We start from the raw sequence: 27588 nt of genomic DNA, 5'->3' as shown, positions 1-27588 counted from the left end.
GGGAGGCTCAAAATCTAAGATGCTTTGAGAAGCATTTGTCACCTGGTTTAGTAGATCCAGGTGAACACCGAGGTAAAAAGGAAGCCAGTCCCCAGGAGTGCTCCCTTGAGCAGGATGAGTAATAGAGGTCAGGAGCCCTCTTCCCCCATGAATCTTGGAGGCAGGAACAAGTCGCTACCTGGGAAGGGGAAGGTAGAGGGAGGAATGAGTCTTCTAGGTCTACTCTTCAGTCCTGCCCGCCTGAGAAGGCACAGGTCTTATCCACACTCACCCTGCACACCTAGGCTCAGGAAAATGTGGTGGGAGCCCAGCCGGTGCTGAGCAAAGCAGGTGAATTCTCCTCCATCCTCCCAAACCACTTGGGGCAGCGCCAGGCCCCCAGATCCAAGGGCTGGGAGGGGCTCAGGGTAGAGCCTCCTTGGGACCAGCTCAGCCTGGAAGGGGGTTGCTGCCCACGTTACAGACCAAGTGAAGAGTCTCGTCCTCTGGGACTCGGCAGTGAGTTGGCATTTCCCAGGCCCTCTGGGACTAGGGAGACCTAGAGAGCCAGAGGGGCAGTGCTGAGAAGCCCTTCTCTCCCCCTTTGCCCCTCCACAGACACAGGAATGGAAAACAGCACATCTGAGGCAGGCATTGAAAGCACGGGGAGACTCACCTCAATGATCCAGGGCAGGACAAGTTTCCTCAAGGTGCCTGAGAAGTGTGTGGAAATATGAAGTAAAGTTAGTTGTAAAATCAACATGTGGGAGAAGGCATCCCAGGAGCACGGACCTTGATGTGCAAAACTACGGAGTGACACAGACACATGTAGATTTGACCACTTGGAGGGAAAGACACAGAGGTGTGAAGACAGGTGATGTTCTTGAACTTACTCCTGAGGACAGTAAAGAGTTCTGGGTAGGGGAGGAACAGGGTCAGATCTGGGTTTTAGAAAGTTCTGTTTGAGGCCCAAGAGACTGTGATAGAGGAGAGAGGCCATGAGTGGAGGCTTGTGGCCCAGGGAGCAGACTGATGTGATGGCCCAGATAAGAGATGCCCAGAAACCTGAGCTGGGGCCACGACCCACAGGGACAGACAAAGGGAATGGTCTGAGACAGCTTCAGGACATCAAGTTTGCAAAATTCACGGACTCCAGGGGAGTGTGGGGTGAGACCCAGAGATGTCTAAAGTGACTTCCAGAATGCTGAGTCAGAAGTCTCCTGGGGGAGGAACCCAAGAGGGGGCTGAAAGCCCTCAGGACCATCTGGATAAGATAGGGATTTGTGAAGGTCTTCAGAGCAGAGGTAGGACTGGAGCCATCAGGGTGGACAAGCTTACACACCGGGCTCCAGGAGAAAGAGAAGGAAGCCCAGTTCAGAGCTGCAGCAACTCATATATTAAAGGCTTCCTGTGAGAAGCTGAGATGGCACAGTCAGAGAGGGAGAAGGGGAAGTGAGAAAGGTGTTGTGGCAAAGTGAGGGAAGAGAGCTCAGAGAGAGGAAGCAACCAGAGGTGGATCATCAACTAGGAATCAACAGTGATCCTCAGAAAGCCCTGCCAGGGCAGGAGAGCAGAAGTGAGACGAGAGAAGAGTGATAGGACCTTCACTGTGTCTAATATTAACAGATTCTACTTATGTGAGCTCTGAGCAGAGGTCCCCTTCCTTTCCCAGACTCCCAGAATGTGAGCTCCTCTCTCCCCCATGCGGTTTCCCCAGGAGAGATGGAGGGTCAGGCTCTGGAAGCATCTGGAACAGAAAGAAACAGTGGGGGGTAATGAGCAAGAGGGTACAGTCTCAGCATTCTCTTTATCCTGACTCAGCCACGCCTTCAAGGGTGATCCCCAATTCCAAGCTTTGCTCCCCAGCCCAGCACCCCCTGCCCGCAGGGACCCGGTGTCCGGGCCCAGCACTCACAGCACACATTGAGCTGGATGGTCATCTCCACGGTCACCCCCACTCCCGGGAAGGTCACCCGGCAGGTGAGGCTGGTGCCGTGGTCGCGTGGCCCTGGGGTGAGGATGAGCACCAGGGACTGGGGTGCCTCAGAACCCAGCAAAGTGGGGGTGACCCCAGTCCAGGAGAAGGTGGGAGGTGTCCCCCGCCTGCAGGCCCACTGCGCCGTGCAGGTTATGTTCCTGGGGTGGCCAGATTTTAAGGGCCCTTGGAAGTCGATGTCGGGAGTCTTTCTCAAGGCTGGGGAGGAGAGGGAGAGAGACTCGAGCCCTAGAGATGGGGGCCCCCGAGTGCGCCCCTGGGAGCCGCCTCTGCCTTAGACAAGCCGCCTGCACCCAGCCAGTCCCTCTGTCCCGTCCCCCTGGGTCTCTCCCGGGACTAGGAGCAGGGGTCCCAGGATCCCCCTATGTCCTCTCCCTAACCCTGTTCCCTACCCGTCACGTGCACAGAGAGCTGGTTATCTCTATAACTGTATCTCATGGGATTTCTTCTCCGCACCCTGAAGTACACTCCTGTGTCCTCCCCTCCATGCATCTCTGATGTCCAGGGAGCAGTTATATGTCCTGGGGTCCCCGAGCAGGTGGAATCAGCCCTGGGTCTCCTCCTGGACTTGTTTGTGGCCACTGGAGCATCCCAGAAGGAATTGTCTTCTTCCCGGAACCAGTAGCCGAGACCCGGGTCAGAGTCGGTCCAGCCTTCCCGGGAGTAGGAGACTTGGCAGGGCATGAGCTTGCACAAGCCCTCCTGCACCCTCACCGGCCCCTGCACCTGCAGCCAGCAGCTCTGATCTTGAGCCCGGGACCCTGTAAGGAACCAAGGTCAGCACGGCTCCAGCCCAGCCACCACCTGTCCCTGTCCCTGAGGGCACCCACCTGCCCCCTGTCCCCACGGGCACCCACCTGCCCCTGTCCCCAAGGGCAACCATCTGTCCCTGTCCCCAAGGGCACCCACCTGCCCCCGTCCTCGAGGGCACCCACCTGCCCCCTGTCCCCAAGGGCACCCACCTGCTCAGCAGAGGCAGCAGCAGCAGCATCTCAGGAGGGGCCCGGGGCTCCCTCTGTGTGAGATGAGAAGAGGAAGGCAAGTGAGTGGGAAGGGATGGCAGGGGCCCCCCCCACCACCGGAAGCTGGTGAAGAGCACGAGAGCAGGGGTTCACAGAAGAGGAGCTCCGACCCACGCCATCAGAGCTCATCCCCCTCCACTCAGAGGTCGTGGAGACCCCGAGGACCAGAGACTGCAGGGACCTGTCCAAAGAGGACAGCAGGGAAGGACAGAGCCCCATGTCCCACCTCCCAGAATTGGGGGCTTCCCGGTCACCAGGATTGGTGCTCAGGAACCTGCAGACATCTGAGACGTGGGGTGGGGTGAGTGGGATGAGTGCTTCCCATGACCTCCCAGGCCGAGGGCCTCCTCTGTGCGCCGATTTTACCCCAGGGAGCTGGTCCTCTCCTGGTCTGGGCACAGAGAGTCAAAGCCTCATCTAGAGCCGTGGGGTGGATAATTCTGCCAGGGTTGCAGTCTTTAGGGTCTTGCGAGTGTCTGGGGCACAACAAATAAAAAGAATCCTAAGTTAAGTAGGGAGGCATCCGTCCATCCATCCACCTGTCTGTCCAGTTGTCTGTCCATCCACTCACCCAAGCGCCCTCCATCCATCCATCCATCCATCCGTCCGTCCATCCATCCGTCCGTCCGTCCATCCGTCCGTCCGTCCATCCATCCATCCATCCATCCATCCATCCATCCATCCATCCGTCCGTCCGTTCGTCCGTCCGTCCGTCCATCCATCCATCCGTCCATCCATCCATCCATCCATCCATTTATTCACATGAGCATCTATGTGTTTGTGGGGCTGCAGACAGGAAGAGTTAAGGCAGACCTGGTCCATGACCTCGAGGTATTTCCTCGCCAACGACTTCGTATCCTCACCCAATACAGGACTGCCAGGCTTTAAGCTATAGCCATTAGAGTACATTGGTTTTTTTGTTTGTTTGTTTTTTAATGTGGGGATGGAGTTTTTTTTCTAGCATCCAGGATGCAATTTGCAAAGCTTTAAAGATATCTCCAAAATAACCTTGCAGCATCTTTTCATGTAAAACAAAAGGAGAACACAGATGTTTTACAAATCAGTGGGGGAGAAATTTCCTTTCCATTAGTGCTGCCATTCGATGCAGCGTGGACTCACATGCTGCTCGTATAGATCAGCATTTTCTTTTATGTAAACAATCTGTTTTCCAGTGTTAAATGTGGTCCAAAAGACAATATTCCCAGAAAACACGAATATATCCTAAAATTTTAGGCTCGGCTCATGTGGCTTTCCTTTCTGCTCTGTATAGTATGTATGTGGTAAGTACTTGAGGCATGACATAATAGCACATGCCACCAAAAATCTGTAAAATTTTACACACAGCATGTAGGTAAATATTCACTCAACCTAATTAATGTGGACATAAGTTTGCATCCTCATATAATATAAGAGGAAATTAAGTCTCTGATGTGTAAAATAAAACCTTGTTCTTGGTTTAAAAAGTAAGGATGCATTTAGTGTCATGCAATAGAAAACCCAATATAGTTGATTTTAGCAACAAAGAAGGTTATACCATGTTCATGGACTAGAAGGTTGAATATGAAAAAGTGAGTTCCCATTTGATCATTATGTTTTTAAGTGAACTTTATTAAATATAATTGACATGAAATAAGATGCTTGGAGTTAACATTTCTATGAATTTTGACAAACATGTACAGCCCTTGTTATTACCTCCACAATCAAAATATAAAATGTTACCCCGTATCTGTTTGCAGCTAGTCACACCCCTCAGCAATCACCAGCATTTCAATCTACTACATTTATTTTAATACTTGTTCCCCCTATTATTTATTTATTTTTAATCCAAATGTTTTACTCATCTGTCAATATGATAGATAAAAGGAGCATGAGACACAAGGTTTTTACAATCACACAGTCACATTGTGAAAGCTATATCACTATACAATCATCTTCCAGAAACAAGGCTACTGGAACACAGCTCTACATTTTCAGGCAGTTCCCTCCAGCCTCTCCATTACATCTTGAATAACAAGGTGATATCTACTTAATGTGTAAGAATAACCCCCAGGATAACCTCTCGACTCTGTTTGAAATCTCTCAGCCATTGACATTATATTTTGTCTCACACAAAAGAGTTTAATTTTGAGTAGTCCCCATTTCTTTCTTTCTTTCTTCAATGCTCATGCTTTGGGTGTAAGATCTAGGAAGCCATTTGCTATTGTAAGATATTTTCCTACATTTTCTTCTAAAAGTTTTATGGTCTTAGATCTAATGTTTAGGTCTCTGATCCATTCTGAGTTAATTTTCATATAGCGTGTAAGATATGGATCCTCTTTCATTCTTTTGCATGGGGATATCCAGTTCTCTAAGCACCATTTATTGAAGAGACTGTTCTGTCCCAGGTGAGTTGGCTTGACTGCCTTATCAAAGATCAATTGTCCATAGATGAGAGGGTCTATATCTGAACACTCTATTCAATTCCATTGGTCAGTATATCTATCTTTATGCCAGAATCATGCTGTTTTGACCACTGTAGCTTCGTAATACACCTTAAAGTTGGGTAGAGTGAGACCTCCGACTTCATTTTTTTTCTCAGGATGTTTTTAGCTATTTGGGGCACTCTGCCTTTCCAGATAATTTGGTTATTGATTTTTCTATTTCTGAAAAGTAAGTTTTTGAGATTTTAGTTGATATTGCATTGAATCTATAAATCAATTTAGGTAAAATTGTCATCTTAATTATATTTAGTCTTCCAATCCATGAACACAGTATGCCCTACCATTTATTCAAGTCTCCTGTGATTTAGCAATTTCTTGTAGTTTTCTTTGTATAAGTCTTTTGTGTCCTTAGTTAAATTTATTCCTAAATATTTTATTCTTTTGGTTGCAATTTTAAGTGGAACTTTTTTCTCTATTTCCTCCTCAGATTGTTCATCATTAGTGTATAGAAACACTACAGATTTTTGAGTGTTGATCTTGTAACCACCCACTTTGCTGTACTAATTTATTAGCTCTGGTAGTTTTACCATGGATTTTTGGGGTGTTTTTGACATACAATATCATAGCATCTGCAAACAGTGAGAATTTTATTTCTTCCTTTCCAATTTTGATGTGCCTTGTATTTTTCTTTTGTGTCTAATTGCTCTAGCTAGAACTTCCAACACAACGTTGAACAACCGTGGTGACAGTGATATCCTTGTCTTGTTCCTGATCTTAGGGGGAAAGTTTACCATTTTTCCCCATTGAGGATGATGTTGTTTGTGGGTTTTTCATGTATTTCCTTTATCATGTTGTGGAAGTTCTCTTCTATTCTTATCCTTTGAAGTGTTTTCAACAAGAAAGGATGTTGAATTTTGTCAAATGCTTTTTCTGCATCAATCGAGATGGTCATGTAGTTTTTCTGCTTTGATTTGTTGATATGGCATATTACACTAATTGATTTTCTTATGTTGAAGCATCCTTGCATACCTGGGATGAATCCTGCATGGTCATGGTGTATAATTCTTTCAATGTGCTGCTGGATTTGCAAGAATTTTGTTGAGGATTTTTGCATCTATATTCATTAGAGAGATTGGTCTGTAATTCTCTTTTCTTGTAGTATCTTTGTCTGGCTTTGGTATGAGGGTGATGTTGGCTTTGTAGAATGAGTTAGGTAGCCTTCCCTCTTCTTCAATTTCTTTGAAGAGTTTGGGCAGGATTGGTGATTCTTTCTTGAATGTTTGGTAGAATTCACATGTGAAGTCATCTGGTCCTGGACTTCTCTTTTTGGGGAGCTTCTTAATGACTGATTCAATGTCTTTACTTGTGATTGGTTTGTTGAGGTCGTCTATTTATTCTTGAGTCAAAGTTGGTTGTTCATACCATTCTAGGAAGTTGTCCATTTCATCTACATTGTCCAGTTTATCAGCATAAAGTCGTTCATAGTATCCTCTCACTACCTCCTTTATTTCTGTGGGGTCAGTGGTTATGTCTCTTCTTCCATTTCTGATTTTATTTATTTACATTTTCTCTCTTCTTTTCATCAACTTTGCTGAAGGTCCTTATCTTATTGATTTTCTCATAGAACCCATTTCTGGTTTTGTTGATTTTCTCGATTGTTTTCATGTTCTCAATTTCATTTATTTCTGCTCTAATCTTCATTATTTCTTTCTTTTTGCTTGCTTTGCAGTTAGTTGTTCTTTCTCTAGTTCTTCTAAGCAGACAGTTAATTCCTCTACTTTTGCTCTTTCTTTCTTTCTTTCTTTTTTTAATATAAGCATTTGGGGCAATAAATTTCCCTCTTAGCACTGCCTTTGCAGCATCTCATAAATTTTAATATATTGTGTTTTCATTTTCATTTGCCTCAAGATATTAACTGATTTCTCTTGTAACTTCTTCCTTGACCCACTGGTTGTTGAAGAGTGTGTTGTTGAGCCTCCATATATTTGTGAATTTTCTGGCACTCTGCCGATTATTGATTTCCAACTTCCTTCCTTTATGATCTGAGAAAAGGTTTTGTATGATTTCAATCGTTTTCAATTTATTGCTTTATGACCCAGCATATGGTCTATCTTTGAGAATGATCCATGAGCACTTGAGAAAAAGGTGTATCTTGCTATTGTGGGGTGTAATGTTCTATAAATATCTGTTACATCTAGTTCATTTATTGTATTATTCAAGTTCTCCATTTCTTTATTGATCCTCTGTCTGGATGTTCTGTCCATTGATGAGAGCAGAGAATTGAAGTCTCCAGCTACTATGGTAGATGTGTCTATTTCTCTTTTCAGTGTTTGCCTCATATATTTTGGAGCACTCTGGCTTGGTGCATAAATATTTATGATTGTTATGTCTTCTTATTGAATTGTTCCTTTTATTAATATATAGTGTCCTTCTTTGTCTCTTTTAATTGCTTTATATTTGAGATTTGTTGGATAGTTGTTTGCATGAAACATCTTTTCCCAACCTTTTACTTTCAACCTATGTTTTTCCTTGGGTCTAAGATGCATCTCCTGTAGACAGCATGTAGATGGGTTCTGTTCTTTAATCCATTCTGCCAGTCTATGTCTTTTGATTTGGGAGTTTAATCTATTCACATTTAGTGTTATTACTGTATGGGCAGTACTTTCTTTTACCATTTTGCCTTTTGGATTTTATGTGTCATATCTAATTTTTCTTCTTTTTACCTTTGCTGATAGTCTTCATTTCTACACTCTCCTTCACACCTCTCTCTCCTGTTTTTTCCTATATGTCTCTAGTGCTCCCATTAAAATTCCTTGCAGAGCCAGTCTCTTGGTCACAAATTCTCTCAGTGATTTTTTTGCCTGAAAATGTTTTAATTTCTCCCCTCAGTTTTTTTTTTTATTCAGAAGGTGAAGATGAATGTGCTGTATTTTTATGTAGAAAAATCAGACAAACAGACCATAGCACTCAAGCAGCATTTCTCCCTTGCAGTTCACTGATAGTTATATCTTAGAAGAGAACTGGCCACAGAGAAAGTCCCTGCTCCTCAGAAGCTCTGCTTCAATGAACCCATGCTTCCCAGCCTTTGAGTGGCCTTTTCCTCTGTCCTCTTTGACTTACATACTTGTCAGTTAAGGCAAAATTCCAACAGTACCTTCCCCTTCCTTCTTCCTTAATGAATATGATGTCCACGCATTGCTTAGGATTGAGCAGGGTTAGATATTCCACTCCACTCCTTAAGTCAACTCAAATCACTTTTCTTCCTTGACCTCCAATGACTGATCTAGGCCAAAATCTTATGAATGTGACTTTTTCCTTATCACAGAAAAGAAACTTCCTGTCAGAGAAGGAGTCCTTCCCAAGCCACCTTAAGCTAAAGCAGAATGACTTTGTCTCTCTCCAAGGAGATGGCTGGCAACATCTGGAGATATACTTGATTGTCACCTTGGTTCAAGAAGGCAATGAAGGTCAGGGTTTCTCTCTCAGGTGAGAAGGCACATGGTGAACACGGTCAGAGTTTCTCTCTCATCTGGAAGTGCACATGGCGAGCACAGCATCGTCTGCTAGCTTCTTCTCCTGGCTTCCTGTTTTATGAAGCTCCCCAGGAGGCATTTTCCTTCTTCATCTCCAAAGGTCACTGGCTGGTGAACTCTGCTTCTCGTGGCTATGTCGTTCTGCTCTGCTCTCTCAGAATCCTCCCCTCAGTTTTGAAGGACAATTTTGCTGGATATAGAATTCTTGGTTGGGAGTTTTTCTCTTTTAGTATCTTAAATATATCTTCTCACTTACATGGTTTCTGCTGAGAAATCTATGCATAGTCTTATTGGGTTTCCCTCATATGTGATGGATTGCTTTTCTCTTGCTGCTTTCAAAATTCTCTCTTTCTCTTTGGCATCTGACATTCTGATTAATAAGTGTCTTGGAGTGTGTCTATTTGGATCTATTCTGTTTGGGGTATGCTGCACTTCTTGGATCTGTAATTTTAAGTCTTTCATAAAAGTTAGGAAATTTTCAGTATTAATTTCCTTCATTAGTTTTTCTCTTCCTTTTCCCTTCTCTTCTCCTGGGACACCCACAACATGTATATTCATGAGCTTCATGTTGTCATTCAATTCTCTGAGTCCCTGCTCATATTTTCCCATTCTTTTCCCTATATTTTCTTTCGCTTGTCAGATTTCAGATGCCCTATCCTCCAGTTCACTAATCCTACCTTCTGCCTGTTGCTTCCTATTGAAACGGAGCTCGAAGGATATTAAGGAATGATGAGAAAAAAAGAAAGATGAAGGACATTAACTTTATTTTAGGAAATCATGAAAAAGGCTTGGGCAGGGCATGGCAGCTGGTGCTGTGGCCTCCAAGAATGGTTCCTCCAAGCCTTTAAAGAAATCGTCAGCGGAAACTTTCTGTTTGAGACAGCAGAACCTAGCATTCCCTAACACACCCGTTGTGTCGGGACTTTTGCTAGCTGTTTTATATCATGTTTCATTGATCTTCACAATGACCCAGTTGGACAAGGCTTATTTCCCTGCTTTACAGAATAGTAAAGTAAAGCACAGAACACACTCAGGGTGATTTGCTCAATAATTGGCATCAATTTGAACTCAGTTCTCTTAGACACAAATCCTGTGGTTTTCCATGTATCCCCTTGGATTCGTGCATCCCTGGCCAAGAAGGCCATTACTTTTTAAAGACTTGGACCCTGGGAAAGGTCATGTATTCTTAATAAGGCTGTGACCTTGGGTAATTTCTCACTGGTGTGTCTTGATCTCTGAGTACTTGTTGTTGGTGACGTCCTGTTTCTGAGGCTTTGGCTTGTGAAATCTGAGGAAAGCGTAGTGGAGCTCCTGCTCTTTCCTTGGGATGGGGCCAGCCCTAACAAAGGCCGAGTGGTTTGAAGGAGAGTGTATTAGTTAGGGTTCTCTAGAGAAACAGAATCAACAGGGAACACTTGCAAATATAAAATTTATAAAAGTGTCTCACGTGACCGTAGGAACGCAGAGTCCAAAATCCACAGGGCAGGCTGCGAAGCTGATGACTCCAATGGATGGCCTGGATGAACTCCACAGGAGAGGCTCGCCAGCCAAAGCAGGAATGCAACTTATCTCCTCTGAGTCCTCCTTAAAAGGCTTCCCATGATTGCATTTAGCATCACTAATTGCAGAAGACACTCCCCTTTGGCTGATCACAAATGGAATCAGCTGTGGATGTAGCTAACGTGATCATAACCTAATCCTATGAAATGTCCTCATTGCAACAGACAGGCCAGTGCTTACCCAATCAGACGAACAGGTACCACAACATGGCCAAGTTGACACCTGTCCCTAACCATGACAGTCCACCCCTTGTCACCTTGGCACCTATACCTTAGATTTCCAAATGAAAACAAAAATAAGCACACATTTTTTCTTTTACCTGACAATACTCAACTGTCCTGCATATAACTGGAAACACATTAAATCTCTCCAGAATAGGGTGCAAATCCTTGGACAACATTCATTCTTAAACTTGATATCTTACAACTTAAATAGTATAACACAAACAAAACAGCATTACAGTCCTCGTTTCTGTAACTGATCACGTGGTCGAAGTTCATATTTATCACTACCTTCTTCCACTACCCATTCCATGTTCCCTTTCCCCTCAGCAAGCACTTCAGCTGGCCGTGGTTCTTTGCCTGGTGGGGTGACCCAAACCTTCATTCCTGAAGTCTCAGAGCCATTAGTGGTCCTGCCTGGATTGTGTTGTTGCAGTTTTCCATTGATTTTAATCACAGGGCATGGTAGTACTAATAGACGCCCCAGGGGATCTCCTATATTCCAAGAAAACTCTTCTTTACCTCCATTATGTAGTTGCAGTCCTACTTCCTTCTGATAGTCAGGGTCAATTACCCCAGATAATAATGTAATTCCCTTCTTGGTGTGTTGATCCAGAGGCATAAGTAGCCCAAAGTGGCCAGGTGGCAATCTTAACTTCCAGTTCAGTGGTATCAATGTTGTTTCTCCTGGAGAAAGCACACCCCATTTTGGAACTAAAACCTGTAGACCAGCAGAACTCAGGGTAGCAGGGACAGGAAGCAAAAATTTTCCCAGTGGATCACTAGGAGTAATAGTGAGTGGCACCACACCCATTTCCACCCCTTGGTTCCTGGACCCATGGATCCTGGCTATGGGAGAAACAGCACCATACAGTGGACGCTGATTCAGAGCATACACAGCTTCCTGGAGAACATTACCCCAGCCTTTCAAGTTTTTGCCACCTAGTTGGCACCGTAATTGAGTTTTCAAAAGGCCATTCCACCGTTCTATCAATCCAGCTGCTTCTGGATGATGGGGAACATGGTAAGACCAGAGAATTCCATGAGCATGTGCCCATTCCCGCACTTCATTTGCTGTGAAGTGTGTTCCTTGATCCGAAGCAATGCTATGTGGAATACCATGGCGATGGATAAGGCATTCTGTAAGCCCACGGATAGTAGTTTTGGCAGAAGCATTGCGTGGAGGGAAAGCAAACCCATATCCAGAGTATGTGTCTATTCCAGTTAGAACAAATCGCTGCCCCTTCCATGAAGGGAGTGGTCCAATGTAATCAACCTGCCACCATGTAGCTGGCTGGTCACCTCGGGGAATGGTGCCATATCGGGGGCTGAGTGTGGGTCTCTGCTGCTGGCAGATTGGGCACTCAGCAGTGGCTGTAGCCAGGTCAGCCTTGGTGAGTGGAAGTCCATGCTGCTGAGCCCATGCATAACCTCCATCCCTACCACCATGACCACTTTGTTCATGAGCCCATTGGGCAATAACAGGAGTTGCTGGGGAAACAGGCTGACTGGTATCCATAGAACGGGTCATCTTATCCACTTGATTATTAAAATCTTCCTCTGCTGAAGTCACCCTCTGGTGTGCATTCACATGGGACACAAATATCTTCATGTTTTTAGCCCACTCAGAAAGGTCTATCCACATACTTCTTCCCCAGACCTCTTTGTCACCAATTTTCCAATTATGGTCTTTCCAAGTCCCTGACCATCCAGCCAAACCATTAGCAACAGCCCATGAGTCAGTATACAAACGCACCTCTGGCCAGTTTTCCTTCCAAGCAAAATGAACAACCAGGTGCACTGCTCGAAGTTCTGCCCACTGGGAGGATTTCCCCTCACCACTGTCCTTTAAAGACACCCCAGAAAGGGGTTGTAATGCTGCAGCTGTCCACTTTCGGGTGGTACCTGCATATCGTGCTGAACCATCTGTAAACCAGGCCCGAGTTTTCTCTTCCTCAGTCAATTCACTGTAAGGAACTCCCCAAGAGGCCATAGCTCTGGTCTGGGAAAGAGAAGGTAATGTGGCAGCAGGAGTGGAAACCATGGGCATCTGTGCCACTTCTTCATGTAACTTACTTGTGCCTTCAGGACCTGCTCTGGCTCTATCTCGTATATACCATTTCCACTTTACAATAGAGTGCTGCTGTGCACGCCCAACTTTATGGCTTGGTGGGTCATGAAAAGAATTAGAAATATCTTCCAAGCCATTTGCTTCAGGGCTTTCATTTGCAGTTTCATCTGGTGAAACAGGATTAATAACTCTAGGGCTAATCCCTTCAGGAGGAGGTTGGGTGGCCAATTCCTCAAGGCAGGCTGAAGGTGGGGCGGCTATGTCCTCAGGGCAGACTATTACAGGGTTATCTAAAGAAGGCTCAGCATGGTCTAGGGTTTCAACCTCACCCCCAACATCATTATCAATCCATATGTCACCATCCCATTTTTCAGGGTCCCACTCCTTTCCAATCAATGCCCTCACTTTAACGGCAGACACCATGCAAGACTGAGATTTCAGTTTACGTTGTAAAGTTGCTACTCTAACAATAAGATTCTGAGTCTGATTTTCAGAGATCTCAAGTCTACGGCTACAGGAAATAAAATTTTCCTTGAGGATACTCATAGAAACCTCTACATCTTTCAGACGGCACTTAAGCTTCTTGTTTGAAGCCTTAAGCCCATCCCTTTCACCCTTTAATGCAGACAGTGTATCTAACAACAACCAACCAACATCTCTATAACTCTTATTTCTACAAAACTCTGTAAAGGTGTCAAGAACATTATCCCCCAGAGTCTGGCTTCGTACAAGCGAAGCATTAGGAGAATCGAATGATGATATTTTGACTATCTCCTTTGCCAACTCAGTCCATGGATTGGGAGTGTCATTCTGATTATGGGAATCAGAGTCCTTAGTGTCTCTGAGCCCAGTCAGAGTAGAAAACCATTCATAAAAACCCATTTTTAAGATTCTGTTCCTTAAGAACCACTCCTGGTACCAAGATGTATTAGTTAGGGTTCTCTAGAGAAACAGAATCAACAGGGAACACTTGCAAATATAAAATTTATAAAAGTGTCTCACGTGACCGTAGGAACGCAGAGTCCAAAATCCACAGGGCAGGCTGCGAAGCTGATGACTCCAATGGATGGCCTGGATGAACTCCACAGGAGAGGCTCGCCAGCCAAAGCAGGAATGCAACTTATCTCCTCTGAGTCCTCCTTTAAAGGCTTCCCATGATTGCATTTAGCATCACTAATTGCAGAAGACACTCCCCTTTGGCTGATCACAAATGGAATCAGCTGTGGATGTAGCTAACGTGATCATAACCTAATCCTATGAAATGTCCTCATTGCAACAGACAGGCCAGTGCTTACCCAATCAGACGAACAGGTACTACAACATGGCCAAGTTGACACCTGTCCCTAACCATGACAGAGAGCTTCTCCAGAACTGGCACTTCAGAGCAAGGTGAGGTGCCCTTGGAGAAAGAAGTTAAGGATCAGAGAGGGGTTAGGACTGGAGGTTGTAGGTTTCTGGAAAGTTATTGTAGTGCATGGAACCTTTGTAGAATCTTATATAACGCCTTAGATGTTCTTTAGGATTGGCTAGGATGGTTTTGATTGGGGGAACTTTTACTACTTACGTATTCATTTATTCAAAACACTTAATATTGAAATCATTGCCCTCCCCCCTAAATGGGACATGACATGCAGGGGTGAAAAACTCCCTGGCTGCGTGGGAGATGACCCAGGGGTGACCCTTGCCCTGGCACCGTGGGGATCAATGATGCCATTCTGACCAAAAGGGGGAAAAGAAGTGTAACATAAGGTATCAGGGGCTGAGAGAGTTCAAATAGAGTCAAGAGGCTACTCTGGAAGGCTACCTTACATAAGCTTCAGTTACACATTACTACCTATCATAACCTGCCAACCCCTAACCAAAACCATTCCAGCTAATCCTAAAGAATACCTAGGGCATTATATAAGATTCTACAAAGGTTCTATGCACTACAATAACTTTCCAGAAACCTACAACCTCAAGATGGGCCCCTGGACCAGATAAGTCGTGAAATGCAGAGGGCCCAACTCGCCAGAACATCAGACAGTTCCATCCCCCTTTCCCATATTATTGGCAGCCCCTTCCAACATGAAAAAATTAGAATGGGCATCGCTCAAACACCCTAAAGAGTGGCAGAAAGGTCAAAGGTGATGATAGAATTATATAGAGAAGGTAGGGTTTAAAAAATGAGTATGATTGCTGAGTCATTATATAGGTATTTCTTTTAGTCTCCAGTATCTTAGAGCAGCTGAAAGTAAAAACCTAACATTGTGGAATTGGAGCCCACATCAAACTCTGAAATCTGTTTTACAACTAGTTGTTTTTGAATTTTTTTTGTGATGTGCTTTGAAATGTTATTTTTCACAAGAAAAAAAATTACTGTGATGATGATTTAAAAAGGCGAAAAATAAACAGAAAATATTTTTTAAAAACACTTAATAATATTCATTTTTTACCTAACAATATTCAATTATCCTGCATACCATGAGAAACACACTAACTCTCTCCGGAATAGGAAGTCCTTGGGTATTACTCTTAAACTTGATATCATATAACTTAAATATGATGACGTGAAACTAATGCAACTCATGTCAAATAAGGGAATAAAATAGGGAAGAAAAGAAAGATATTTGTTTTATGTACATATACACACAAACTCAAGGAAATGTTCATACCATCACAGTCCTCGTTCCTGAAACTGAACACGTGGTCATAGTTAGTATTTGTCACTCCCTTCTTCCACTATCCATTCCATGTTCCTGTTACCCTCAGCAAACACCTCAGCTGGTCATGATTCTTTGCCTGCTGGGGTGACCCAAATCTTCATTCCTGAACTTTAAGAGCCATTGGTAGTCCTGCCTGGATTGGGTTCTTGCAGTTTTCCATTGATTTTAATTACAGGACATGGTAGTACTAAAAGACACCCTAGGGGATCTTCTATATTCCAGGCAAACTCTTCTTTACTTCCATTGTGTAGCTGCAGTCCTATTTTCCCCAGATAGTCAGGGGTCAATCACCCCAGCTAGTAATGTAATCCCCTTCTTTGCCTGTTTAAAAGCATGAGAAGCCAGCCCTAACTTCTGTTCATAAAGTCACCTTAAGAAACATAAAATGACAAGCTACACACTAGAAAAAGTTATTCACCATACATATAACTAACATAATTTGGTATCAAAAATTTATAATGACCTCCTACAGAATCATAAGGAAAAGACAAAATTGTATTTTGAGGAAAAATTTTCCAAAAGTTATTGGCATGGCAAATATGTGCAAGTAAAAGGGATTGTCCTGTAAAGAGAGGAGGAAAAACTGGCTTTTCACACAGAAACCATGAAATCAGATTCCCTCGTCACATCATACACAAAACTCAGCTCCAGAATGATTAAATGCCAAAAGCAAAAGTTGAAAACATTCTGTAGAAAATGTAGGTGAATATATTTCTGCTCCTGGAGCAGGAAACATTTTCTTTCACAAGGCATAAAAATCACTCACTCTAAAAAAAAAGTTTAGTGAATATGACTGTATCAAAATTAAAGACTTCTATTCAACAAAAGTCATGTTAAAAGAAATTAGTGCACTACAGAAAACAATACGGATGAATCTTAATGTAAGTCCAAGTGGAAAAAGCAAGTCCCCAAAGAGTACACTGACATAAAACCCTTTCTAGAAAGTCATAAAATAAGCTAATGTAATCAATACATTGCTTATGTACAATATCCGAGTCACAGCCAAAAAAGCTAAGGCGCGATCAACAGAATTCAATATGAGGTTAATTGGATGGATGTAGATAGAGGGATGGGGAAAATAGCAGCACAAAGGGTATGTGTAAGTTATTGTCACCATTCTCATTCTTGGATTGGGATACAGGCTCATGGTTTTATAGTATAAATACGATATAAAAAATAAATGGAGAAATGAAATAGAAGGGGGCCATGAGGTCAAGTACTGATGCTGATTTAACGACAGATTTAATGGGCCTGGGGTGAATTAAACACTCCCGTGTACCCAGGACAGGAAACAGGGACAGGGCGTGAGGCCACTTGGCCTCTGTCTGACCTGGCCCATCTCCTGCAGAGCCCCTGGGGGCGGGGACAGGTCCAGATTTGCAATTATGACACGGTGAGCCCCACAGAACCAGGGCGTCCACTGGGCTTCTGGGGGCCCTGAGCGGGGAGTGACAGCCTCCCCTCGGCGGCTCGTGGGGAATGGGCAGCATTTAGTTTGTGTCTTAAAGGATGAGCAGGATTTTTGCTGGCGGAGCTGGCACCAAGTGGCAAATCGAGGGGAGGGTTACTGCATGGCAGAGCCAGGCCTGTCTGGGACAAATGAGAATGATGAGGCCGGAGCGGATTTTGAAGCCGATCATGGAGGGTGGGAATGGGCCAGAGTAGGTCAGAAGCGAGGGACCTGAAACCCCAGGCTAAGCATTTGGACTCTTCTCTGAGCAATCGGGAGCCAGCAGAGATGTCCAGACTGTGCAGAGACTAGAAAATAATTGTTCCTGACGAATGATGGGGGCAAGAAAGCAAGGTGGGCTCTGGCATTCAGGAGACAGGCCACACAGTCTCCACGATTGTAGGGGCAGGGCAGGGAAAGGGGCCCAGTCTGAGCTCTGTCTGGGGGATGAGACTGAGACGAGAACAACTCCAAGGGACAATGATGGAGGGGAGGTACCCCCATCCCTCACCTGGGTGCCGGAACTCCTGGCTGCGTCCATAACCTCCGTGCCGAGGCTGTCTTCCTGCAGGTCTTCACCGTAAGGTCACAGGTAATTGGCGCATAGTCCTTGAAGAGCCTGAAAGTCGGGGCTGAGGGCTCTGGGTACCCCTCCCCCCACCGGGAGCTGGACTCTGGGTTGCCAGGAGACCCCACGCTTGGCCCACTGAGCCTCTCTTCCCTCGCTTCTCTCCCAAACTCTCTAGTTTCCTGCAGCTCAGGTTTTCCGAGACTCTGCAACCTGTACGCCCTCCCCGCCCCTGGCCTCTCCCTCCAGCCCTGGAGCCCACTCTCACCTGCAGACGAGGCAAAGGCAGAGAGAAAGCAGAGCCATCCCACCAGCCCCCCAGTGACCCCAGCCCCAGTCACAGGGCTGACGACCTAACACCACCCCCCCCAGCTGCTCCAGTCCAGGCCTCGGGGCTCCACCCCCCAGGCTCCAGCTCTCTAGGCTCCAGCTCTCTCTGGCAGGGGCAGGACAGTGACTCTGTGACACCCAGGGACATTCGGGCCTCAGAGCTGAGCTGAGGCTGGGAGCCATAACCCTCAACAGCCCCTCCCACCACCTCCACTGAGGCTCGGGACTGTTGGCCCAGGGGCTGGCTGAACTGGAAATGCCATTTCCCTCCAGCACAGGGAGGGGCCCTGCAGGGCTGGGGCAGAGCCGTTTCCCTCCAGAGCAGGAGGGTCTGAGCAGCCAGGGAGAGTCTCCAGAGAGTGAAGAGAGGACTCAGCAAGGGGCACCTCTAATGCCATGGAGACCTGGCCCCATGGAGAGGGCCCCCACACTCACAGAGCGCAGAGAGGCTGAGAGAGACATGCAAGGAGCCCAGCGCGTTCTCGGCTCAGCAGGTGAGCTCTCCTTCTTCGCCTGTCCCTACTCGAGGCAGCTCCAGGACCCCAGGGCTGGAGATGGGGGAGGCATTCAGGGTTGGGGGCCCCCAGAACCAACTCAGCTGTGCAGGGGGGTTGGCGTCAGCAGCACAGAGCAGGTGCTGAGCCTGGCCCTCCAGGAGGGAAAGGGACGAGGCATTTTGCAGGAACTTGAGGGCTTTAGGGAGTGAGATGCAGACTGACGGAGAGCGAGCGAGTGGCGGGAGGCTGAGGGTCTCTGCCGCTCCACCTGCGGGGCCCAGTGGGTGCCCTCTCCTGCCAGGGGGCCCACACTTCCCTGAGGAGGGGCCGGGTGGGGTCCCAGCCTTAGATTTCCTGAAGACCTGCAGAGAAGTCACCTGCAGTGGCCCCGGCTGACAGAGGAGCGAGGGCCTGGGCTGGGGACGGTGGTGAATAAATGCAGTTAAGGGGCCAAGGAAGCACCTAAGGAAGTTTCGAACGATGGGAAATGTTCAGCTTTGGTAATGGGTGGTGGTGGTGGGAGCGCAATTTCGTGAATGGACTGAACACCACTGAATCGCATACTTGAAAGTGGCTAAAATGGGGAACTCTAGGCTGCATGTATTACCCTAATTAAAAAGAAAACACCATAGAACTGTACAACACGAAGAACGAACACTAATTTAAACTATAGACTTAAGTTAATAATATAATAATACTGGTTCATCTATGGTAACGGATATGCCACACTAATGCAAAATATTATTAATAAGGAAAACCGGGGGTGGCTAATACAGAACTCTGTATTTTCTGTGGAATTTTTCAGTAAACCTACAACTGCTCTAAAAAATAAAGTCTAGGGGATAGCCAAATCAATAGGCTGAGCCCTCACTCTTGGGGTTTGCCCCTATGAAACTTATTCCTGCAAAGGAGAAGCTAAGCCTACTTAAAATTATGCCTAAGAGTCACCCCCAGAGAACCTCTTTTGTTGCTCAGATGTGGCCTCTTTCTCTAAGCGGACACAGCAAGTGAACTCACCGCCCTCCCCACTACGTGGGACGTGACTCCCAGGGTGTAAATCTCCCTGGCAATGTGGGACAGAAATCCTGGGATGAGACAGAACTCAGCATCAAGGAATTGAGAAAACCTTCTTGACTGAAAGGTAGAGAAGAGAGAAATGAGACAAAATAAAGTGTCAGTGGCTAAGAGATTTCAAACAAGGTCAAGAGGTTATTCTGGAGGTTATTCTTACACATTACATAGACATCCCTTCTTAGTTTATGGTGTATTGGAGGGGCTAGAGGGAAGTACCTGATCTGTAGAGCTGTGTTCCAATAGCCTTGATTCTTAAAGAAGATTGTACAATGATACAGCTTTTACAGTATGACCGTGTAATTGAAAACCTTGTGTCTGATGCTTCTTTTATCCAGTGTATGGGTAGATGAGTAAAATAAAATATGGATAAAAAATAAACAAATAATAGGGGGAACAAAGTTAAAGTAAATCAGTAGATGGAAATACTAGTGGTCAACGAGAGGGAGGGGTGAGGGGTATGGTATGTATGAGTTTTTCCTTTTCCTTTTTTACTTCTTTTCCTGGAGTGATGCAAATGTTAAAAAAAAAAAAAAAAAGATAGTGGCAATGAATACACAATTATGTGATGATATGGTGAGCCACTGATTGTATACCATGTATGGAATGTGTGTATGTTAAGAATGCTTGTGTGTTTGTACGTTGTTTTAGTAATAAAAATATTTAAAAAAAATAAGCAAAACTAAATGGAAGGAAAGGAAAATTAGAAATACACAGCGGCTCAATTTCCAGACCTTGAAGCTGGTACAATAAATGGATGACATTTGAGTCACTTACTAAAAAAAAAAAAAAGGTAAAGTCTAATATACACATCAAAACCTCAGGAAGCTGGAGGAGGTAAAATGTCAGAGATAGGTGAAACGAGCTTGCTTTGGATTGGGCCTAAGAAACGCGAGGGTGAGCAAAAGGCTAATTTCGGGGGCTTGGGGTGGGTGGGGCTCGCCCCCTTCTCTCCCCACATCTGACCCCCCGCGCTGTCTTCCCGCCAGAGCTCTGAGCCCTACGGCCTTCCCTGGGTGGGCGGAGACTCCGCCTGCGTCCCACGCCGCAGAGGAGAGGTGCTTTCCCACCTGCGCTGCTTCCCTGGAAGGCGCTGGTGGCCGTGTTCTGTGGCTCATCTGGGACAGAAAGATGGTGCCACTGGGGCTTTCTCCCCTGGAGCCAGGGAAGCTGGTAAAGGGGGCCCTTTCCTGCTTGGCCAGCCCTCCCCGCTGCCCTCAGGGCTCCCGGGCGGCTCCGCCTGGGCTTCCTAGGGAACTCCCTACTTGTTTTGGTTCCGGAAAGGGGCAGAGAGAAATCCTTCACTTACTCAACAGGTGGTGAGGCACATTAAATTTTTTCCCCCAAGAGCTAAGGACAGAAAAGGACAATGAGTCATGTTGCCTGGAAGAGCTCCATTTTGGGTAGCAGATAGAGACAGATGAAGAAAGAGACAGAAAGATAGAGACAGGAGAGACAGAGCGAAAGAGACAGAAAGAGATGTCAGCATGGTGGGAGTCTGTAGGAGGTGGAGGAGGGGCTGGGGTCTAAGCCAAACAAAGAGGAACAAAGAGGGATTCTTGAAGACCACTGGAGTTGCAGTCTGCCTTGAAAAGCAAGCAACCAAAGGTGTGTGAGCAGTCCCTTTCTCCTGGAAGGTGGGAAGGGGAGAAGGGCAGACTGGGAGAGATTTCCGTAACGGTCCCCAAGCTTCTCCAATTCTCCCACCAGGAGCTTCCAAGGGGGCGCTCTTTCCAGCCAATATATGTCCTGGTCCTTGGCGAGTCCCAGGGATGAGGAATGGCGCTGTCCGGGGTTCTGAAGAAGATTGGGTCCTCAGATTAGGAAAAACTAATTGAACAGAAGCTCAGGCGGGAAGAGCAGCTGAGTAAGGGGCGCTGGGCCCGCCTGGGAAGGAAGCAGTCCGGCAGGGGCCTGGATTTCCTTCTGGGACCCTCCACCCTCCTCCTTCCTTAACCTTGGGAATGTCCTGTGAACTCTGAAGCCACTGAATCAAAGCCACCAGTTAGCATCTCAGTTGTTAAAGTCCCTGAAAGCCACTCTTTTTGTAATTTACAACTTAATGCATTTCTTATTGATGCAATAAGTGGGGAGAAGATTCCCCCAATTCCATTAGAAGGCAAGGTGTTTTCCCAAAGTGTCAAGCTCATTTAACTCTCCCAGCAATGCCTGATATGATTGACTTTTTTTCACCTTTGCCAATTCAAGATTAGAGAAGTAATATATGGTTACTTTGCATAGATGTGATTAAAACAACATTCCTATCTACTTATTTATTAGCCATAATGTCTCTTTGTGAATTATCTGTTCACAGGGAGGGACCTTGGAGTCTTCCTTATCAACTTTTCTAAGCTCTTTGTAAATATATTAATCTCACACCCATTATTTATCTTACACAATAATATACTTCTGCCAACAAAAATATGCATTCTTAAATTACACAGTTTAATTTTTTACTATTTTTAAACTTCATGTAAATGGAATCATATGTTTTTTCCTCTGGCTATCTTCATTCAGTCCTCATTTTAAAATTTCTTATTGTCAAGTGTGTAACATGAAGAAGATAAAAACCATTAAGTGTACAGCTTAATGATTCATCACAAAGCAAATAGTTAATTCACAAAATAAAATATTGTCAGCTCTAAAATGTGTCAACAGTCCATTTCTCCACCAGGAGAACTTTGCCACAGATTATCTGCTTTTTTTATTTTCTCACTTGATGTGGGAAAGTAGTGTCTACTCTTTATTTATTTGCATCTCTTAGTGAGATTGTGCATTTAAACATGGACTTGGTTTTCCATTCACATTTCTGTGTTTGTGACATGATATTCATTCCTTTGCTTATTTTAAAGTTGGCTTGTTTTCCTTTTTTCTTTGTTGTGGCATTTTCTTGTGCATCTAGTTATTAATATTTTGTGAGCTTTAGATGAAGCAAATGGCTTCTCCTAGTCCGTCTTGCAATGAAATTTGTCTGCGTTTCCTCTATTTAATGGAAACCTTGATGTTGAAGCAGCCAAATATATCACACAACAAGTTTTTTCTTAATTTCCTGGTGAACTATTTCTTGAGCATTAAAAAAAATATTCTCTTGTTTGTGAATTGTGCTCTCTGGAAAAGAAAAGCAAAGGACATTGTCACCAAAAGATGAGTGTCAGCACCAAACTTCTATCTTGTCAAATCCTTACCACCTATTTTATTGTGCTCTGTAACATACATACAGGAGAGTAGGCAGGCATGTCTGCAGGGTCACCCAAATGGTTAGAATGCAAAAAAAAAAATAGTGTAAACACAACGGAGTAAAATACAGAACATTGATGATGACACCCTTCCCAGACACCCCTTTTATGTGCCTTTCTGATCAGAACATCCTCTATACCCGTGAAAATAAAATAAGCACTCTCTAACTTTTACATTAACTGACTACATGTTTTATTCATAGTTTTTCCAACTATTTATGAATCCCTAAAAGTTGTAATACAAATGCACCTATTTTTAACTTTTTTATTAATGTAATCATGTTATAGGTGTCTCCTGGGTCTTGCTTCATTTCTAGTAAGGTATAATTTATGCATAATGTATACATATTTATATATACATGCATGTGCATTTATGGTGATTAATGGATTTACATACAATAAACAAATTTAATATAATGTATTTCTATATAATGAACAGGTTTTAAGTGCATAGTTGATGAGTTTGTGTAAATATACCCATTGGCAGAACCATCACCCTAGTTTCATAGTGAACATGTCTGTCTCTGCAGAAAGTTCCCTTATGTCCATTTCCATTCAATACCACCCTTTCTCCAAAGCAGCCTTTCCGCTGACTTTTATCACCAGAGCTTGGCTTTGGCAGCACTAGAACATCAGATAAACGGAATCATTGTGTGTACTCTTTTGTACATGTTATTTTATGTACCTGTGGCTTATTCCATTTTAATGCCAAGTTGTATTCCATGTATGAATGTACAGTTCCACTATTTTTTAAATCTATTCAGATGTTGATGGACATTAGGTTGCTCCCAGTGTTTGGCTATTATGAATGAAGCTGACATGAATATCCTCATACAAGTATTTTGAGAATATGTATTTTCATTTCTCTTGAGTAAATACCAAAGAGAAGAATTGCTGGGTCACAGGGTATATATGCTTTTGTTTTTTTCCTTTAGATGGTACTTTTCTTTTTTTTAGATTTGTGAGAAGATTTATTTTTAAGTTTATTGGAGTTATAATTTGAAATAAAATAAACTGAAAACACTTAAAGTGTACAATTTGATAAGATTTGAAATATATATTTGTCATGGTTAGGTTCATGTGTCAACTTGGCCAAGTGGTGGTACATGTTTGTCTGGTTGGGCAAGTGCTGGCCTGTCTGTTGCAATGAGGACATTTCATAGAATTAAATCATGATCATGTCAGCTGCATCCACAGCTGATTGCATTTGTAATCAGCCAAAGGGGAGTGTCTTCTGCAATGAGTGATGCTTAATCTAATCACTGGAAGCCTTTTAAGGTGGATTCAGAAGAGACAGGCTCTCTTCCTGCTTCAGCCAGCGAGCCTCTCCTGTGGAGTTCGTCCAGATCCTCCATTGGAGTCGTCAGCTTCACAGCCTGCCCTGTGGATTTTGGACTCTGCGTTCCCGTGGTCACATAAGATACTTTGATGAATTTTATATTTGCGAGTGTTCCCTGTTGATTCTGTTTCTCTAGAGAACCCTAACTAATACAATATTGTTGGAGAACAAGAAACAGAGACCCAACAGACATGCCAATTCATAAATACAGGGTAAACTAAGTTTATTATTGAGCAAAAGATTTAGAATACAGGTAGCCATAAGTGAATACAATGCTATATGAATTTCAAGTTCTGTTCATTTGGAATTAAAACTACAGCTGCTAACCCCTCATCTGATTTTAGCAAACAGTCAGAAGTTATTACATTTGCAACAGCAATTACAATACGCTTACTCTGATGTACTGTTTCTCTGGATTCTCCATCAGTACCTGTCACACTTGTCCCTGAAAAGTACATCTAATGAAAGTCCATATGGTTAGTCATATTCCTCAGTGTTATGGGTTGAATTGTGCTCCCAAAAAAGATATTTTCAAGTCCTAAACCAGGTCCCATAAATGTGACCTTGCCTGGAAATGCAGTCTTTGATGATGTTATTAGTTGAGTTCAAACTAGATTAGGGTAGGCTCTGATCCAATATGACTGGTATCCTTATAAGAAGAGGGAAATTCGAACCTACAGACAGACAGATAAAGGGGAGAATACCATGTGAAAATGAGGCAGAAACTGAAGTGCTGCAGCCGCAAGCCAAGGAATCCCAGAATTGAAGAGGCAAGGAAGAATTCTCACCTACAATTTCAGAGGAAGCATGGCCCTTTTGACACCTTGACATCAGACTTTCAGCCTCCAGAACTGTGAGACAATAAATTTATGTGGGTCTAAGTTACTCGGTTGGTGGTACTTTGTTACCTAGGAAACTAAGACACTTATTAAGTTTAGCTTAAGTTGTTTCCCACGGTATGTACCTATGAAAGCTTTACCCCAGTAAAATAGCTAACATACCCATCATTCCCGAAAGTTTCTTCTCAGCCTCCTATGCTGGATTTTCCTATCTACCTGGCCCCTAAATTTTATAGGGTCCAGAAAACAAAAGAACTGTGGGAAACTGAAAGGCCCTGCTTCTCTGGCCTTCACTGGATCCATCACTGCAGTTCAGAGACCAGGGCTTCAATGCCTTAAGGTGCAGGGCTGGGAGAGGCAGGACCTCAGAACTTCAAAGGAGACCCTCACAATTTACTTGACTATGCCCAGGTTGACTGCCTGGACTTCCCCAGAAGTTTACTAAATTTGGGTTAGGGATGGAGGCCATTCAATTATCAAGGTTTCCCAAACATCCTGTGGGAACCAAATGACACCCAATCCTTAACAGCACAGAACTCATTAACTAGAGGTGGGAAGGACTCCATAAACAAGGGCAATGGGGAAAGATGTCAAGGCTGGAAGCTAAGTGGTCAACAGCAAAAAAATGCTTCAGTCAGATCGCATGAGGCAAGGAGGAAAAGCAGCCTTTGACAACAGGTTGTTCATAGTGTGAGCAGGAAGTGTTATTCAAGAAGCTTGACTTTTGGGACTGCAGATTGATGGGGTTTCTCACGGCTGACCTCAGAGCCCCAGTATTTGAGCTCCCAGCTCACCACGATGTGGGCAGCGACTCCACTCTCATCCCAACCCTAGACCCAAGAGAAGAGGTTCTCTACTGCCTGGGCAGTCGCCTTGAATGGCAGATGGCCAACTCCCTGGCACATGGGAGGGGAAATCAATATTTCCATCCTCTCAGGTAGTGAGGGCATGAGTTCTTCACCTCTCCCCCAGAAATAGGACTAAACCCTTTTCAGCCAGGTCTCTGGAACTCAGGCATAAATTACATCTCCCTTAATGTCCTGGCCCGCAGGAGCCCAGGTTTCATGGCCCAACACTTAGTTTCTCCCGTTATCAACTAGAAACTTCTAAAGGTCACTGACAGGTAAAGTTTGGTGCCATGGGCCTGCACTGCAGGATGAGGCTAAACATTGAGAAGTGAGGCAGGTGTCCAAGACTAAGGGAGGAAAGAGTGGCCCTTTTCTAGGAAAACGTGAAGGACTTTTCCACTCCAGGTACAGTGGGGGCCAGACTCTCCAGAAACCCGGACTCAGTCTACAGGACTTGGATGTCAGTGTCTGCATAGGAAGAAAACCAGGCCTAGAGAAGGCGTCCCAATGTGTGATTCTTAATGTGGCTTCTGCACCAGCCTCTGAGCTGGCTCTTCTCCTTTCATCCCAAGGGCTGTATTTGCTCCTTCACCACACTCCCAACCTCTAAATGAGAACAGGGGATGGAAGTGGTGATCTTCTCCTGGGACCCCCACCCTTCTTGTCACAGAGACAATGTCTTCTTTTTGTAACCCCTCTGCGCCAGCCCATTCATCACCCATACAGGTCTGCTTTGGACTGACTAGGTTTCTTCCCCAAACCGTTCCTTCCACCAGGAACTTCAAACCACTACCAGGGGAATTAAAACTAATTCTGTCTCCAGCCCAAAGAACCACAGGAAGACAGTTCTTTCTTTCCCTCTCACTACTAAGACCCTGGCCCCTGGTCCTCTGAAACTTACCTCCCAAGAAACTTAGAACTGGGGACTCTTTTTCCACGTGGACTCCCTGTGGCCTTTTTTTTTTTTTTTTTTTTTAACTTGAGCAGGCACCAGGAATCCAACCCAGGTCTCCTGGCATGGCAGGAAAGCGTTCTGCCACTGAGCCTCCATCACACTGCCCTCCCGGAGGCCTCTTACACCAGGAGGAGCTGGTGGAACTGAGCCCACCTGAGCCTGAATCTTCTGTTCCCACCCAGGCTCAGTGCTGGAACAGAGTAGGCATGGGAAATTGTTAGCTGAGTGCTTGAACTCCTCCAAAACTGAGAATGAGGATCCAGTTCCAAATTTGGGTGTGATATTTTGGAGTTTCCTCATGTCAGCCTGATGGGTTCAGAGGGACCTGAGGCTTAGTGAAGGCAACTTAGCCCTTCCCAGTGTTTTCCAGACTGCACCCACCTTTAGCTGGGGCTGATGGAGAAGTTACCTTGGTGCTAGCATTCCTGACCCATCTTGTGCTTCTCTCCCCATTTGGCTCTTCAGATTGACTCTCACTTCTCTTTTTGGGGGGAACCTAGCCCAACAGGTCAACAGCCTCCTTCCTCTGGAGGTGAGACATACCTGGTCACTGATATTGCCCTTAGACAGTGAGAGACCAGTGAAGCAGAGACAGATGTGTTCTCCAAGGCCCCAGCACATGACTATGCATGAGAAGCCACCTTTCCGGACACATCCTTAGATCTGTCCATGTTCGTGAACACTTGTATGGGCCCCTCATCATATGTGAAGTTTCCTGGGACTAGATTTGTTTGTACCAACCTTCAGACTTCGAATGGACTAAAATCTCACATCTAAGTTCCACCCCAGAGGAAGCCAAGAGGAGAGACATAGGGTCCAATTCAAATTCATCAGGCACTTATATCCTGTATGCAGCTCCCAGAGCTGAATGCACATTTGGCATTCCCATGCCAAACTGAGCCAGGTACCTACTGTAATCTTTTATGGATGAGAAAAGCAGGTCAGACA

At 44.9% G+C, this 27588-nt stretch overlaps 1 protein-coding gene across 1 annotated transcript; it reads right to left on the bottom strand.

Moving 5' to 3' along the window:
* Window positions 1-128: 128 nt before the first annotated feature.
* Window positions 129-25006, bottom strand: LOC143658295 (sialic acid-binding Ig-like lectin 13). Its single transcript, XM_077130449.1, is given in 12 exon segments — window positions 129-178; window positions 272-448; window positions 1895-2173; window positions 2368-2452; window positions 2454-2545; window positions 2548-2736; window positions 2885-2990; window positions 16838-17008; window positions 17469-17522; window positions 18379-18569; window positions 20428-20541; window positions 25000-25006. Coding segments are annotated over 12 exon segments (1515 nt in total).
* Between the last annotated feature and the right edge of the window lie 2582 nt (window positions 25007-27588).

The sequence above is a fragment of the Tamandua tetradactyla genome, chromosome 16 (genome assembly GCF_023851605.1).
Source record: "Tamandua tetradactyla isolate mTamTet1 chromosome 16, mTamTet1.pri, whole genome shotgun sequence".
NCBI lineage: Eukaryota > Metazoa > Chordata > Mammalia > Pilosa > Myrmecophagidae > Tamandua > Tamandua tetradactyla.
Note: the sequence above shows the minus strand (reverse complement) of the source record. Positions and strands in the feature narration are given on the sequence as shown.